The sequence below is a fragment of the Lynx rufus genome, unplaced genomic scaffold, assembly GCF_022079265.1.
Source record: "Lynx rufus isolate CCGP_SWC_20201006 ecotype Redwood Valley unplaced genomic scaffold, mLynRuf1.p SCAF_8, whole genome shotgun sequence".
NCBI lineage: Eukaryota > Metazoa > Chordata > Mammalia > Carnivora > Felidae > Lynx > Lynx rufus.
This window is the reverse complement of record NW_025814896.1, coordinates 35,539,378-35,555,919: the sequence shown is the minus strand read 5'-3', so window position 1 is coordinate 35,555,919 and position 16,542 is coordinate 35,539,378. Positions and strand designations below refer to the sequence as shown.

The following is a 16,542-nucleotide window of genomic DNA, read 5'->3' as shown; positions in this document are numbered from 1 at the left end:
AATGCCAAGAAATTACCCCCTCTTTTTCTTCTAGGAGTTTTATGGTTTCAGGTCTTACATTCAAGTCTTTAATGCATTTTGAGTTGTGATGTATAGAGTAAGATAGGGACCCAGTTTCATTCTTTTACATGTGGCTGTCCAGTTTTCCCAGCACCATTTATTGAAAACACTATCCTTTCTGCATTTGTATATTCTTGGCTCCTCTGCTGAAATTTGATGGACTGTATATTTGTGGGTTTATTTCTGGTCTCTGGTCTGTTCCTTTGAGCTATGAGTCTGCTTTTATGCCAATACCATACATTTTGATGTCTATAACTTTGTAATATAGTTTGAAATATCCAGCTTTGTTCTCCTTTCTCAGGACCGCTTTGACTGTTTAGGGTCAAATGTGATTTGTGTATGTGTGCTGTAGTTGCACACTTATGGTAGGAAGCTGTTTGTGTCAAGGTCATAGAAAAAGCTTTGTCCAGAGACAATAACCATTCAGCCCTGGGGCCATATTTGGCCCATTGACCTGTTGGGTCCACAAAATAGTCATCTCCAGCTTCTGAAAAATCAAGATATTTAATTTAGTATCTTCAACTTCTGGGTTTCAGCCTTCTCTTTAAAAAAAAAAAAATGGGATGATCTGACATGCCTGGGCACAATTTTCACATAGCATTGGAAATGGAACTGGCTCGAAGCAAAGGCTGACCCATTAGAGGAGAGAGGCCCTTCTCAGTCCACTTCATTCATTTTTCTCATTAACCTAATCCTAGAGGCATTTGGGATTTAATATAACCCCCAACAGTGCCTGCCCACCCATTTCACAGGAGGAAAAACTGAGGTCCAGAGTGTCATGTGGCATACTTAAGGTTTCATAATTATTTGGTTGCAAAACAAGGACAAAATCCAGGTCTGGTGTTTTTCCTAGTCCCATATTCTTCCCCTTATGAGGGCATAGGTGATTTCAGGGGATTAATTGCATTTGCCACTAAAACCCATGAGGGACCCCAGTGGCCGCCAGAAGTCTCAGCTAGGTAGAGGAGTAGGAAGAGGATGGAGGGAAGGGATAATTTGCTTCATTCCTTGCTGGGTCCTTCTTCCTGCAGACTTCCAATTATAAAGCAAAGCAGACCTACTCTGAAATCTGGTTTTGTTAAACCCAGAAACAGTGCAAGAAACAATGCAGAAAACTATTGTGGCTCAGAAAAGATATATCTGTAACAGAAATAATGAGGAAACTGTTGTGGCTCAGGAAAAAAAAAAGACAATATATTCACACTTGGGAACTTCTGCCAAGAGTTTTTCAGCCCTTATAATCAAGGGCTCTGAAGGAGCAAGCTGCTGTTCCATGTCACACGGGACCCACGAGAAATTCACGGGCAGGTTTTGTGGGAGGGTAGGTGGTGGGAGGCATGTTAGTAATTAAAACGTTTACTTGATTAAAAATATAACATCTCTCTAAAAAGACTTCGGTGCCTGTGTCTTTAGAACTGTACTCTTAAAAATCTACCAATCACATTTGGATTTCCTGCTGAGGGAAGAAATAGAGATCACGACTCAGATAATTTGGCTTTGCCTTATGGAAAGTCCTAGAGGCTGGTGGGTAATGTTCACATCTCAAATAATAAGAGAAAGGATCAAATTTGTGTGGGTTTCCAGATAGAGCAAATATGAGGAGGAAAGTTGTGTGTATGTGAGAGAGAGAGAGAGAGAGAGAGAGAGAGAGAGACCAGTTTTACATTTTGGCCTAAAGGAGGAAAAATACTAACATTAACTCACAGAAATAACTCCCCCAGTGTTATCTGCCTACCTAATTTTCCTGTTGACATGACAGGAATCAAGGATGTTACAAATCTGTAGATATAACATCTGTCTCCCTACTTTTGAATGTGTTTGGCTGCCACAAGGCAGATGAAACCTTGGGGGGAAAATAAAGCCAAAAAAAAAAAAAAAAACCCGTTCATACTACACAACTATAAAAACAGCTTGAGGGGAGCCTGGGTGGCTCAGTTGGTTAAATATCTAACTTCGGCTCAGGTCATAATCTCACGGTTTGTGAGTCCGAGCCCCGCATTGGGCTCTGTGCTGACAGCTCAGAGCCTGGAGCCTGCTTCAGATTCTGTATCTCTCCATCTCTCGGCCCCTCCCCTGCTCATGCTCTGTGTCTCTCTGTCTCTCAATAATAAATAAACGTTAAAAAAATTTAAAAAAAAGAAAAAAAGCTTGATGTGGAGGGAGAATGCCCTCCACCCTCCCCTGCAGACAAGTCTGCTTTACAGGGAGGGAAACTGACTGAAGGTATTGTCACCATGCCTCTGATTTTGCTCATTCCCGGGCTCTCCAGGGAGCAGGCAGCTGCCAGCTCGCGTGTATCCGTGCTGACCCAGCAATCCATTTCTTGCTCTGGCTCCAGCCTCTGAGAAGCCCCTGGTGTAATCACACTTCTGCCAGTTCACTAAGCACTTGCCGCATGCCAGACACATGTGTTGCCTTGTTGAGCCTCGCAGTCCCGGAAGACAGCAATTCTTGCCTGCTTTGTACATATGAGGAAACTGGGGCTCTGAGAGGCTCGGTAATAGCCAGGTCAGCTCATAGCCAAGCTGGGATCCAGCTGTCCGGGCTCGGCCCCTTTGCTAGACCTTGGATATATCCCCAGTGGCACAGGAATTCTGCAGGCACCAAGCCTTCAACCTGCCTCCTTCCAAGCTCCTTTGAATACCTTTAACAGTGAAGTGCCCTAGGGTTGTACGGTACTGTCCCACTCAGGAGCAGGGTTTCTCAGCCTCAACACTGTGGACATCCTGGGCCTGATAGTTCTTTGTTGCAGGGGAGGAGCTGTCACTGTAGGATGATTAACAGCATCCCTGGCTTCTACCACTAAGTGCCAGTGGCATCTCTTCCTGTAACATCCAGAATATTTCCAGACACTGTCAAATGACCTCTGGGGCAGCAGGGAGGAAAATCAGTCCCAGCTGAGAAGCACAGTTCAAGGCTATTTGTCAAGTACCTTTTGGCATTCAAGGGTGTAGGTTCTGGAGGTAGACTGCCTGGATTTGAGTCCTGACATTACCACTTACAACTGGGTGAGTAAATTGCTTAACTCTACTTCCCTATCTATAAAATGGGGACAATCACGTTGTGTGAGGGTTATATAAGTTAATAATTGCGGCAGCCTGATTATGAATACACACATGTATCTGTATGTATAGCATACCAGATGGCAGCTGTGACATGAAGCCGAGGGTTACCTTATTCCAGGCACTGTGCCAAGCATTTTGCAAGCATTACCCCCATTGAGCCCTCATGACGATTCTGGAAGACTTCAGGATCATCTCCCTTTTACCCTGAGAAAGCTGAAAGACAGAGGCCAAGTCTTTATCGACTTCCCAAGGATATGAAGGTAAACAGCTGAGTCAGGATCCAAAATTAGGTCCATCTGACTCCAAAGTCGATATATTCCAGAACATTCCTGTTTCCACAGAAGAAAACTGAGGAGGAAAAAGATGGATATGAGGCCTCTGGGCTCAGATATGCCACAGTCAGCCCTCACCTTGCTGGTGAGAAATGGGTGATGAGTCACAGACGGATTTGGGGTACATGGGAACTGTCCTTTATTCTCTCTGTAGGGTAGGGTAGGGTGAAGTCCTCTGAGAAGCTCCTTAGTGTCACCTAGACTGATTTGTGGCCAAAAAACTGGGATCACTGGTCAAAAAGAGGCATTAAGAGTAACGATCCCTGAGGGGCGCCTGGGTGGCGCAGTCGGTTAAGTGTCCGACTTCGGCTCAGGTCACGATCTCACGGTCCGTGAGTTCGAGCCCCGCGTCGGGCTCTGGGCTGATGGCTCAGGGCCTGGAGCCTGCTTCCGATTCTGTGTCTCCTTCTCTCTCTGCCCCTCCCCCCTTCATGCTCTGTCTCTCTCTGTCTCAAAAATAAATTAAAAAAACGTTAAAATTTTTTTTAAAAAAGAATAACGATCCCTGGGGCACCTGGGTGGCTCAGTTGGTTAAGCATCCAACTTTGGCTCAGGTCATGATCTTGCAGTTCGATTCGTGTGTTCAAGCCCCATGTTGGGCTCTGTTCTGACAACTCCCAGCCTTGATCCTGGTTCAGATTCTGGTCTCCCTCTCTCTCTCTGCCCTACCCAGTGTGCACTCTCTCTCTCTCTCTCTCTCTGTCTCCCTGTCTCAAAAATGAATAAATGTTTTAAAAATTAAAAAAAAAAAGTAACGATCCTTGAGACTCTCGTATATACTCACTCTACCTTGAGTGATGGTGTTATTCTCTTTTATGAATGACAGTCCAGATGTTCTCACCCATTACAAAAGACATTTAAGAACACAAATTCTAAAATCCGATTCTCTGGATTTAAGCACTTATTGGCTTTATGATCTTGTCTGTGCCTCAGTTCGCTCATCTGTAGAGTGTTTCCATACCTACTTTGAACTTCTTCTACAGATTAAAAAAGATCAGTAAATGTAAAGGAGTTATCACATGGCAGGCACTCAGTGTTAGCCCTTATTCCCTGGAATATTTTTGGTTGGAAAACATGTCTCCATATCTGCTAACACCAGCCATAGAAACATCCTGTCTGTGTAATCTGTTACATTTTTTTTTCAAAACATGGGAACAAGTTCCATGTGACTTTGCCCTCACAGACTCATAAGTACTGATGCCCTCACCTTAGAGATGCAGGTCACAGAAGGCCAGAGTAGCTATGTGCCTTCCTCAAGGCCCTGCGACTCCTGAGTGATGGAGCTAGCTGAAGGACCCCAATCCCGCCACCTTACCAATTGCTCTACTCTATAGGATGGACATGAAATTCTCAGACTTCCCCATAGAGGCCAGATGTTAAGAGAGCAGAGTATTTAGCAGCATTTAAACAAGAATCATCATAGGTAACTACATCTCCAGTCATGATGGTTCTTGCCAGCCAACCCCTCCATGTAACCCCAAGCATCTGGTCTACACTGGGCAGCAAAGTGACCAGTGCTGCAATCCAGGACATCCCAAACAGATGACATATTAAAGAGTTCTGGGTGGAGAGAGAGGGTGCAAGAAAACTGGCATGATTCCCCAGATCTGGGGTCACCACTGCAATGGTTTTTCACTGCTCAGCTGTTCCTTTGCTTTACCTGGAAGGAAAAAGCTGAACTAGTGTGCTTCATCTTCCTGCATCAATAATTGAATGACTCACTGTTCTTTGTGACACACTAGTACGCCGAGATTCTGCCAGGTTCAAGTTCAGGAACAAAACTTCAGCTTCTTATCTGCTAAGGATTCCAGCTGAACACTTTCAGAGATCTTGTGGCAATGGGAATGCTGGTAAACTCTTATGAGCTGCAACAAAAATCAGAGGTCAAGGGAAGAGAGGGAAGGAAAGAGAGGTGCTAATCGCTTAATATAACAATGGGTATTATTTTGATTTTTTTCTTTACATATGGGCTCTTATAGGGTGTTGATTCCGGCTCATAAAACATCCAAAAAGGTGATTCAGAGCATCTCAGACACCTGTCCCTTTGGCAGGAAGACTATAGGGGTTGTTTGTATATGAATGGACATATCTTCCCATGAATATTCCTATGGTTCAAAGTAAATTATGAGTGAGATTGCCATTAGCAAATTAAAATGAAATTCATCTAACCTGGCAATATGTGTTCCGGCTGTCTTGGAGGCCCTGACATACTTGAACCATATTCTGCAGCAGGGAGCCAATCCCCAGAGGTGCAGACACCCCCTCCCCACCCCTGTAGCTTCAGGCGGTGGCCAGTGTCAGGTCTTAGTAATCTGCTCTTGAACAGAAAATGCATTCTTTGTGTCTGGAGGAGCAAGGGGGGCGGGGGCAGGGGGTGAGGGTTGAAGACACCAATTCAGAGGTGGAGGAAGAGCCTGAAATACCTGTATGCTTAAGCCTGCTGATCACAGATTTATTCACTTCCTTAACTAAGCTTTCCCTACTTGTAGAGGTCATAAGCCACTTGTCCACGCTGTCTCAGTGTGCATTTGCCATATATTTTGTAAGGCAGGGTAAAGCATGACTTTTCCTCCTTCATGTCATAAGGGGTGTAAGTTGCCTGCATGCCTAAATAGGAATCCAGTATCATGGCGTGGGAGATCTCCTTGCAAAACACATATGGTGCATGGCTTCCTGCTACATGCAGTTTGGAAATCCAGCAAGTGTCTGACTATCCAGAAGGTAACCTACTTCCCAAGGCCCCTGCATCAGAACCTTAAGCAGACACCTTGATTCTTCAGGTTCCAAGTAGGACCTGCTCATGACCACTGCTCATTGGCAGTGATAGCATATGCTTGCTTCTCTTACCAAAATTGAATGGCAGCTCATATTGTGTGCTGTGTCCCTTCGTCATCTAGGCAGGGCAAATATGAAATAGGGCCATTTCATTTTGTAAATGGAAATAAGTAAATCGGAGGAAACTGACCATGGCTGGGCAATTGTCGAAGTCTTGCTTCAAGCAAGAGTTGTATTAGGGTGCAGTAACCTCCCCCCACCTGAGGGCAGATGGGGAATAGCTCCCATCAGTGCCATTCCTGCTCGTGGCAAGGAGAATTGGTATGGCAGAGAACAACCAGAGGGATACATGAGAGTAAATACATATTCAAGTCATAGGATTTAATGAATCCCTTTCCCCTAATTGCCAGCTTCTAACATGTCCCTACAGAGAAAGCTAGTTACTGATTCTCCCTGGAATTCTTACGGGCAGTCATTCTCCTTTCCCAAAGCCAAGGCTGCTACTGCTACACTTCCCTTTGAGTCAAGGAAGGACAATTTCAGACGTCCTTTCCTTGTTCAGATGATAGAGGTCTGTGATTCACTTTTATCCCACATTTGATTTACGTAGAACAAACAACACCCATTCTGGCTCTTTCATTTTTCAGAGGAGCAGTCTCTTTGCTTTATTTTACTCCGCAAAGGTGTATTGGAGCATCACACTCAGGCACTGGAACCAGCTGCCTCCCATCCCTTGTAGCTCTGTGGGAAGTGGAAAGAGACACTGTCCATCTTTCACTGAGCGTTCCGCAGTCCCCATTCTGCAGGCACAGACACACACACACACACCACACACACCCAGTCCAGCACAACCTAGCCACAGCCTCCCTGTCACCAGTACGGAAGACCACGGTGAACATATAGATGCTGCCTCAGGACTTTTTTTCCCTTCTTTTCTTTACCCCGCCCTCCCCCCACCAAACCTTTTTTTTTTTTTTTTTTTTTTCCAGCCTTGGCATAAAATGGTCAAATGATGTTCTACTGCAGAATTCAATTTCACAGTTCAGTTAGGTCCTTGATTACACTGCCAAATTCAGATTAATGTGCATTTAACGAACATGGATCAGGGGAATTCTGGCTGACAGCCAGCTGTAATCGGAGCAATTGATAGCTGTGTGGAGTTTTATGCCCGTCCACCCCAGCGTACCACTGGTGAAATTGATTGATTAAATGAATTCATTGCTATAATTATTTATAATTTTGATACATCACAAGCCTGTGTCTGACCCTATCCTTGGAGACGTTGTGCTCATTGTCGAAGGGTAGTCCAGCTGAGTTGTTAGCCCTGGATTATTTATGCCCTTATAATATAGCCTTTTGTTTGTTTTGTGCCCTTATGTTTTGATTGAGTTTGAATAGAGACATGAAAGGGCACAGTTCTTTAAGAATTAATTTCTTGAATTAATATACTTGAAGGCAACTAAAAAATGGAACCTAAACTACGAATGCATGTTATTAAGCATTTCAAAGAGGAAGCAAACCAAAACTGCATATAAGTTCTTTTAGTGTTTTTAAAGAATCCCATAGAGAGAATTCCTTTTCAGAACGTATTCGATTTTCAATGATAATTACTGGTCTCATAGCACTGCAGCTAAGCACTTTGGCAGGTTCGGTGATAATTTGCAAAACGGTCTAGTCTGCTCTTATTACATCTTGCCATTTGGAAGTCCCCCCCTTAAAAGTATGTGGACCATGGTCTCATTTCTATGAAGTTACTCTTTCACAAAATCCCAGGACCATTCTCTCAGGAGGGGTGGGAAGAAAGCCTTTCTGGTGTTGTTTTCCACCCCTGCTTCTAGTCCTGTGCCCTTGCAATGTCTTCAGAGGTGAACCACTTACATAGATGTTTTGGAAAGGTACATTGGATTTGCTTGTTAAATATCTGTACCTTTCGTTGGCCTGCTTCTACTGCATTGTGGTTTCACTAAATGATTAAAATCTATATCCGTCTCAAGATACTACACTCTGAATGTACTTTTTTTTTCTAGAATATATATTTGTAGATCAGTTGTGAAAAAGATCACACAGGTCAAGCTTTACTCCTTTGAAAGCCTTGCTTACATGCACAAACGTGTGTGTCTGTGCAAAACAATATACATGAACAAATTCATCAGATTTTTTCACCCACTTCCAAATATAGGGTATCATGGGAAAGATTATTTAGAGTGAGACAATGAAATAATTAGAGCAGTTTAAGGGCCATGTAAGAGGGCCACAAGGGCTTGTTACAGAAGAAAGCTTGGGCTTGCTTTCTTCTTAGCAAAAGAAAGGACATTACTGTAGGTGAACACAAAGTTCTGGTCTGGCCAACGCAATAATGAAAGTGATGAGTTCTGTACATAGATGATCAGCTCATTTTGCTGTGATGGTTATTTCTTTGCTGTGTATTTTGAGCTGATTTCTCTAAGCCAACACTTCAAAAAAAAAAAAAAAAAACAAACTTAATTTATCTTCACCTCCCTCACCACCCCAGGCATTATCATTCCTCATTTTCTGGCCCTTGTATTTCTAGCATTTTGCTCCTGGCCTCCCAGACATCTGAGCCCCTGGTGAAACACTTTAACCATGCTTTTGCTCTGTAGTTGTCTTTCCACACCATGCCCACCTCTGCTCTGACCATGTCTACCTTTTTATCACTGAAGGGTATCTCTGACAACATATCAAAGGCCCAAGTTCTAAAGTGACATTATCTGAATTTGAATCCCACCTCTACTTTTTTTATTTTAATGTTTGTTTATTTTTGAAAGACAGAGAGAGAAGAGAGAGAGAGTAGGGGAGGGGCAAGGAGAGAGGGAGACACAGAATCCGAAGCAGGCTCCAGGCTCTGAGCTATCGGCACAGAGCCCAACACAGGGCTTGAACTCACAAACCGCAAGATTGTGACCTGAGCCAACGTCAGACACTTAACCGATAAGCCACCCAGGCGCCCCAACCAACTCTACTTCTAAATAGCTTTCAGACCTTTGCATAAGCTGCTTGAACTCACTGTGCTTCAGTCTCCTTATCTGTAAAATGGAACAATTATGGGGCCTATCTCATTGTGTAACTTGAGGTTTAAATGCATCTATGTATATAAAGTGTTTAAAACAGTCCCTGGCACATGGAAACCACTCAGCAAATGTCAATTATCATTATTAACATTTATATGTATCACTCCTACAGGGATAGACTTCTAAAAGAGCAGTTGGTTAATGGAAGGGGCCCTGCTTTGGCTCCCATTAACATGCCCCTGCATTCTTTCAAGGAGTGAGTGTCTCAGCCTTGATTACACAGAGCGGGGAGGTGACAAGTAATGGTAGAAATGTCAAGACAGGCAAGAATGCAGGCCTGTAGTGACAATGTGCTTAGCACCTGGGACATCTAGACATCCTCCCCCTCGGAGTGAAAGACTGACCTGAGCAGAAGAAGAACTGGGTTGTGCAATCCTCTTGAGGGAATGGAGGGCCATTTGCCTTGGATGGCTAGTGGCGGGGGTTGGGGGGGTAGTTTCACCTCCCTGAGGCTCCATTTTGTCCACAACAAAATGGGATAAATTTCCCCTTTCTTGACTCTCAGAGTGAAAAAGAATGAGGCTGGCACAAATAGGCCAGCAATACCATCATGGAACCCACAGTTGGGTGGGTTAATGACCCAACTGAAGGCTATAGGTCAGCAACATGGTGGCCCTGAGCCAGGACATTCACTTCTCCTTCCCAAAGTCAGCTGTTTGTCTGTCATCTTCTCCTTGAACCGATGGAAACCTGGAGGGAGGACCACATATTCTCTCCCTGGAAGCAGTCAATTCTCCTTCTACAGGTACACCTCGAGTTTCGTTCAAAAATTGTTTCTTGTGAGAGTGGTTGCTCCTCACCCATCACTTTTTTTTTTTGAGTCTGTGCCTCTTACCGGCAGGCATGAAAGACAGTAGCACGGTTTTGTCTCAAAGACCTAATTTCAAAGATGTTTAGCTCCCAGCGAACAACTCAGCCTTCCCTCTCTGACTGGAAATGGTCCCATTCGTGTAGGCAGGCCTCCTTTTCTTTATGCCACACGTTGGCTGCTAAGAGTAGACTCGGATAATTCTGTTGACAGTCGGTAAAGGAGAGAAGTGGCCTGATGTGGTACGGAATGGTGTTTGCGATTCCTACTGGATTTTTACTTTTAATATATCTTCAGAGATCAGTTACACATGCTTGTGGGGAATGAATTCAATTTCGCTTAAAGTACAGGAGCCAGGCCTCCACGGAAGACACCGCGGGATGAGGCCATGTGATAGTTCCCAGGATATACTTTCAAAAATAAAAGTCATAGACCCCGCTTCCCCTCACATGCTGGCCTTGTAATTAGCCTGGGCCTGGCTAATCTCAAACTTAATTTAAGGGAAGAACCCAGTTGTTTAATTCACACTGACATTTTATTCCCCCTCCCCACATCACAGAAACAAACCAGTTTTCCCTGAGTATAGCACAAATTCAGCGTGATTTCAAATACAGCATCTTAATTATAATACAGTATTCAGTAGATTATAATTAAAACCATCTTTGCTGATTGTTTTGAGGATACATTATACATTAGTATAGGAATACATATGCTACCAGTATATTATATTCAATAAGTGCTAGCTGGGCTTTTAAAAAAATATTTTACTATTTCTTTTCTCTTGCATTCCCACTATGCTAAGGACTTTCTATAATGATACCAGCATGTAGAGTATATTGGCCAGTCACTATTCAAATCCTTTGATGTGCATTCAGTCCTTCAGAGCTCACAATGACCTAAAGAGGTAGTTACTATTGTTACAATTCCCATTTTACCGATGAGAAAACTGGAGTGCAGAAATTTAAATAACTTGCCCCATGTCACACAATGTGTAAATGGCAGAAAACATTTTTGAACCCAGAGCCTGTTTTCTTAGACATTAGGTTGCTCTAGGTTTAGCCTCATCAAAACCCTGTGAGGGAGGTATTTATGATCCCCATTTTACAGATGAGAAAACTGAGGCTCAGAGAGGCTTAGCAATTTGACTAAAGCCATCAGAGTCAGAATTGAACCCTAAGTATGTCCCTCAAAAGCATGTGTTCTCTTGCTGAACAGCCAGGACGGGGCCCTGGCTTCACAGTACCCTTGTTCCTGCTGGGTGGTGCAAGGCTGCCTGAGTGGTGAACTCACCTGAGTAGATTCTGGTGTTTTCATGACTAGGAAAGACTTCACTGCTGGATGTGCACAGGCCAGCACTGTCATCTGGGAGCCAATTAACAGTGCAAAAGAAGTGAGAATGGTGCCATGGTAGGAATTTTAAGGAGCCAACTGTGTTCAACTCTTGCTGCCAGACTTCTGGAATAGGTGTGTGATGATGTGTGATGAGGCAGGAGCTTGGAACACCTGCTGTCTTCCAGGTGACCACCATATTGCCAGATCCAATGAGCAATATGCCCTATCCTACTTCAGTTCTCCATGGCATTCGACATGCTTCATTACTTCTTCCTTTTTGAAATGTTTTCGTACCTTGACTCAGGACCACCTAGTCCCTTACTTTCTCTCCTACATTACTGGATACTTCTTCTGTGCTCCTTTATGCAACATCTTCCTGCCTTTTCTGGTCTCTGAATGTTGGGGTCCTTGGATTTTCTCTTACACATGCAACATCATGGCTTTAATACCAACTAAACGCCAGTGATGCTCAGATGCATGTCTTAGCTTCATCTCTTTCCTAGACGCAAAGCATGTCTAAGTCACCTAAGCAACATCTCTGCGTAGATGCTTGATGGTTCTCCCAAACTTAACGCAGCCATGCTGGAATTCTTTGTTTCCCCCATGTAATAATTAGCTCTTGCCGTGTAACAGATTATTCTAAAACTTAATGATGTAAAACAATAATAAACATTTATTACTATTTATTTATTACCTCACACCGTTTCTTTGGGTCACTTCTCTGTGACTTACTTACTAAGCTGGATGATTCTGGCCTTGAGATTCTCATGAGGTTGCAGTCAAGATGTCAGCCAGGTCTAGTCATCTGAAAGCTTGACTGGGACCAGACGATCACTTCTAGGATGGCTCATATGGCTGTTGGTGGAAGACCTCAGTTTCTGACTCTTGGCAGGAGACCTTGCACTTGGACCTCTCTATTGAATTCCTCAAGACATGGCAGCAAGAGAAAACCAGGACAGGTATCCAAGAGAGAAGGCAGAGGAGCCACAATATCTTTTTTGGTCATGGAAGGCACTTGCTATCACTTCCACTATATTCTTTTGGCCAGACAGATGAGCCTGCTACAGTGTAGGAGGGGACTACCCCAACTACAATAGCCAATCTAATCTCAACTCACACGGACCACAATAAGCTAACAGGCATTCCTGTTTCCTCTTTTGCCACAAAGGTCTTTTCTGCTCCAGCGTGCAGATCAGGATCAACATCAAGCTCATGTTTCTCTTCTCAGCAACCTCCAATGGTTCCCATCTTACTCAGAGTGACAGCCAGTGCCCTTGCCATGGTGTACATGATCCCCTCCTAGCTGCTTTTCTGGCCATCTTTCCAAAATGACTCCCCTGCACTCTAGAAGAACCTCTGTGCTGTTCCTCAAGCCTGTATTTTCTTAGAATTCTGTGTGTGCTGTGCCCTCTCCCCAGGCTACCCCTCCCCACATAGACATTGGGCCTATTTCTTCATGTCAGCCAGGTTACTGCTCAAATGGCACCACCTCAGAGAGGCCTTCCTTGGCCATTACATCCAAGATGGCATCTCATTAATCTCAAGCCCCTTGCTTTGTTTTATTTTCTTCATGTCTTTATTAATACTGGACTGCATACTGTATATTTATTGGTTTTCTTGTTTATTACCTGTCTCCTCTAGAATGTAAACCCCAAGAGGGCAGAAATACCATCCATTTTTATTATTGCTGGACCTTCCCATGGCACCTAAAATGGTGCCTAGCACCTAACAATTGCTCAAAGATTAATCAGTGGGCTTCATGAATGTACTACATGGGAGCAATGAATTTATTTGGAAAGGTACTACCCAGTAGAACTTTCTGCAGTGGTGAAAATGTTGTATATCCATGCTGTCCAATGTGTGGCTATTGGATACTTAAAATGTATCTGAATAATGTAACTGAGAAACTGAATTTTTTATTTTAATTTTTTTTGTTGATTTCAATTAAGTAGTTACATGTAGCCAGTATCCATATATTAGAGTAGATATAGATCCTTGAGATAGACGGGGGGTGGGGGCATATACGTGTCATTTCCTGTACATCCCAGTAGAGTGGTAGAGATTTCCTAGGGTGCTGTGTTAGTATAATCAAAAATCTTTTTGGAGAGCTTTCTGTGTACCCAGCACTGTGTTGTCATCAGAATATTATATATGAGTGCATTGATTGATTAGTGCATTCTATCCTGCTCAAGGAGGTGAATGTGGCACGATGTGGTATATTCATGACCTCAGCCATTCCAGGGTTGGTCAAAGATCCTTCCTGATACCTCTCAGGGAGCAAATGCTGGCTGTACATCAAGTATCATATAAACCCCTCAATGACTTCCCCTACCCTTGTTCTGTCTTCCCTCCCTATATTCCTCTGTTGAGTTCCCTCAATCCATCCTTAATTACCAGAGTAAAGTGTTCTCTGCCAGAATCCTTTTGAAGGATGACCAAATTTCCTTTCACACATACAGCCCTGCAAATTTTGGCTGCTCTCAATTATATTTCTACATATTTGATGAGAGCATTGTACTTACCTTATGGTCCATACTGAAAAGCTGCTTAGCACAGGGAACCATATTTTTCCTTTTACATATATCTGCTAGGTTATATGTGTGGATAGTACATTCCCCCCTCCAGTAGATGGGTTCAAAGGCATGGACAAAGGCCTTCTATCCCTATCTCATTGAAGACTAACACCCGTTAATGACAAATGGGATCTTATATTCCCAAAAAAGAAAACAAGGCCTAAATACACATTGGATAAGGCACATTTTAACTAAAACTCTCCGTGTGGTTCAGATGAGGGGGGAGAAAGCCCTCTCCTAGGAGCAGTGGGTACAGTTGTTGCCCAGCCATATCCCTTCATCACCTATTGCTTCTGTCTGCCAACGCTGCTTTCCTTTGTCTAAAGCAGTAGTTCTCAGCCAAGAACAATTTTACCCATATTCTGGGGATATTTGAAAACATCTCAAGAAATTTTTGCTGGTAATGACTGGCAGAAGAGGCTGCTCCTGGCATCTAGTGGGTAAAGGCCAGGGATGCTGCTAAACATCCTGCAATATCCAGGGCAGTCGCCCACACAGTTATCTGGACCCCAAAATCAATAGTACCAAAATTGAGAAATTCTGGTTCTAAGAGCTTTCTCTACCCACTGGAGCCTACCCAGCCCAGAACATGGCAGGCCAGAAGTGCCAGGAAACTAATATCCATGGAAGCAGATGTTAAACAGTGTTTTAAAGGGAGCTGGTGCATAAATATTCCAGCTCTCTGTCCCTCAGATGGGATAACTCCCAGGTACATGCTTAATATAGTCTCTGAGGATGCAGAGTTACCTAGTGGTATTAGGTTCCCTGTTTCATTGGTAACTTGCTGTGCCTGTTAGGGTTCACTAGAGAAACAGAACCAGTAGGGGTGTGTGTGTGTGTGTGTGTGTGTGTGTGTGTGTGTGCACACAGAGAGAAAATGAGTCCTCTGTGGATGACCTTAGTCTTTTCACTTAAAGCCTTCAACTGATTGGATGCAGCCCACCCACTTTATGGAGGGCAGTCTGCTTTGCTCAAAATCTACTCATTTAAATGTCAATGACATCTAAAAAATACCTTCACAGTAATATCTAGACTAGTTTTTGATTAAACAACCAGATGCCGTGGCCTAGCCAAGTTAACTCATAAAATTAACCATCATAGTCTATGACTCACCCTTTATTGGTTTTCCCCTTCCTTGTCTCACTTCATAACTCCTGGGATCACCTCTCACCATTTATATTCAAATCCAGGTCTCATAGTCTGCTTCTGGGGATTTTAGTAGGGAAAGGGGAAGAAAGAGGCTGGATGGGGGTAGAGGGTAGGTAAATGGTGGAAGCAGGGACAACCTGGGACCTCACAAGGTAAGTGTCACCCACGACCATGTTGTATAATGGCACTCTTCATTCAGGCCAACTGTGGGTTGGCTCACTGACTGCGGCATTCAGATCTAGCATGTGAATATTTTCCATCTGTGTCTGTCTTCCCAGGTGGATTATGATCGAGCACAGATGGTCCTCAGCCCTCCGCTGTCAGGGTCTGACACCTACCCCAGGGGGCCCGCCAAACTACCTCAAAGTCAAAGCAAAGCAGGCTACTCCTCAAGCAGCCACCAGTACCCATCTGGGTACCACAAAGCCACCCTCTACCACCACCCCTCCCTGCAGACCAGTTCACAGTACATCTCCACAGCTTCTTATCTGAGCTCTCTGAGTATCTCATCCAGTACCTACCCCCCACCCAGCTGGGGCTCCTCTTCAGACCAGCAGCCCTCCAGGGTGTCCCATGAACAGTTTCGGGCTGCTCTGCAGCTGGTGGTCAGCCCCGGAGACCCCAGAGAATACTTGGACAACTTTATCAAAATCGGAGAAGGGTCAACCGGCATTGTGTGCATCGCAACTGAGAAACACACAGGGAAACAAGTTGCAGTGAAGAAAATGGACCTCCGCAAGCAACAGAGACGAGAACTGCTCTTTAATGAGGTATGTGGTGTGTTCAGATCGTTATTTCTCTCCTATGTAACATTTATTTCCCATGCAAAAATATTACACATACAGTGTAGGATACTAGAAAGCAATGAAAATACAAATACAAAAATAGTGCCCCCATAATCCTTCTGGTCTTTTTCTATGCATGTATGGCTGCTACATTTACAAAGTACTTCATGTGAATCAGCCACTATGCTAAGCACTGATATGGCCTGATTTGCACAACAACCCTATGAGACCGACGTTATTGCTATAGCAACAAGGAAACCTGGACTCAGGTTAAGTGACTAGCCCAGGGTCATAGAGCAGGTCAATGATAGATCTGGGATTTGAATTCTAGCAGATTCCAAAGCCTCATGCTACACTGTCTATGTAGATGTATATATACATTTTACACATGGTGGTGATACCATGTATATACCCTTTATAGCCATTTTTTAAAAATCTCAATAAACAGGGACATCTGTGTGGCTCAGTCGGTTGTGTCTGACTTTGGCTCAGGCCATGATCTCATGGTTCATGAGTTCGAGCCCCATATCAGGCTCTGTGCTGGACAGCTCTATCTCCATCTCTCAATCTCTCT

General features: G+C 43.9%; 1 protein-coding gene across 1 annotated transcript in view; it reads left to right on the top strand.

Moving 5' to 3' along the window:
- Positions 1 to 16,542, top strand: part of PAK5 (p21 (RAC1) activated kinase 5) — a 102,890-nt gene that overhangs the window by 63,545 nt on the left and 22,803 nt on the right. Inside the window, exon 3 of the mRNA XM_047069678.1 lies at positions 15,462 to 15,953. Coding sequence (XP_046925634.1) covers positions 15,462 to 15,953 — 492 coding nt within the window. The remainder of the gene's footprint in view (positions 1 to 15,461; positions 15,954 to 16,542) is intronic.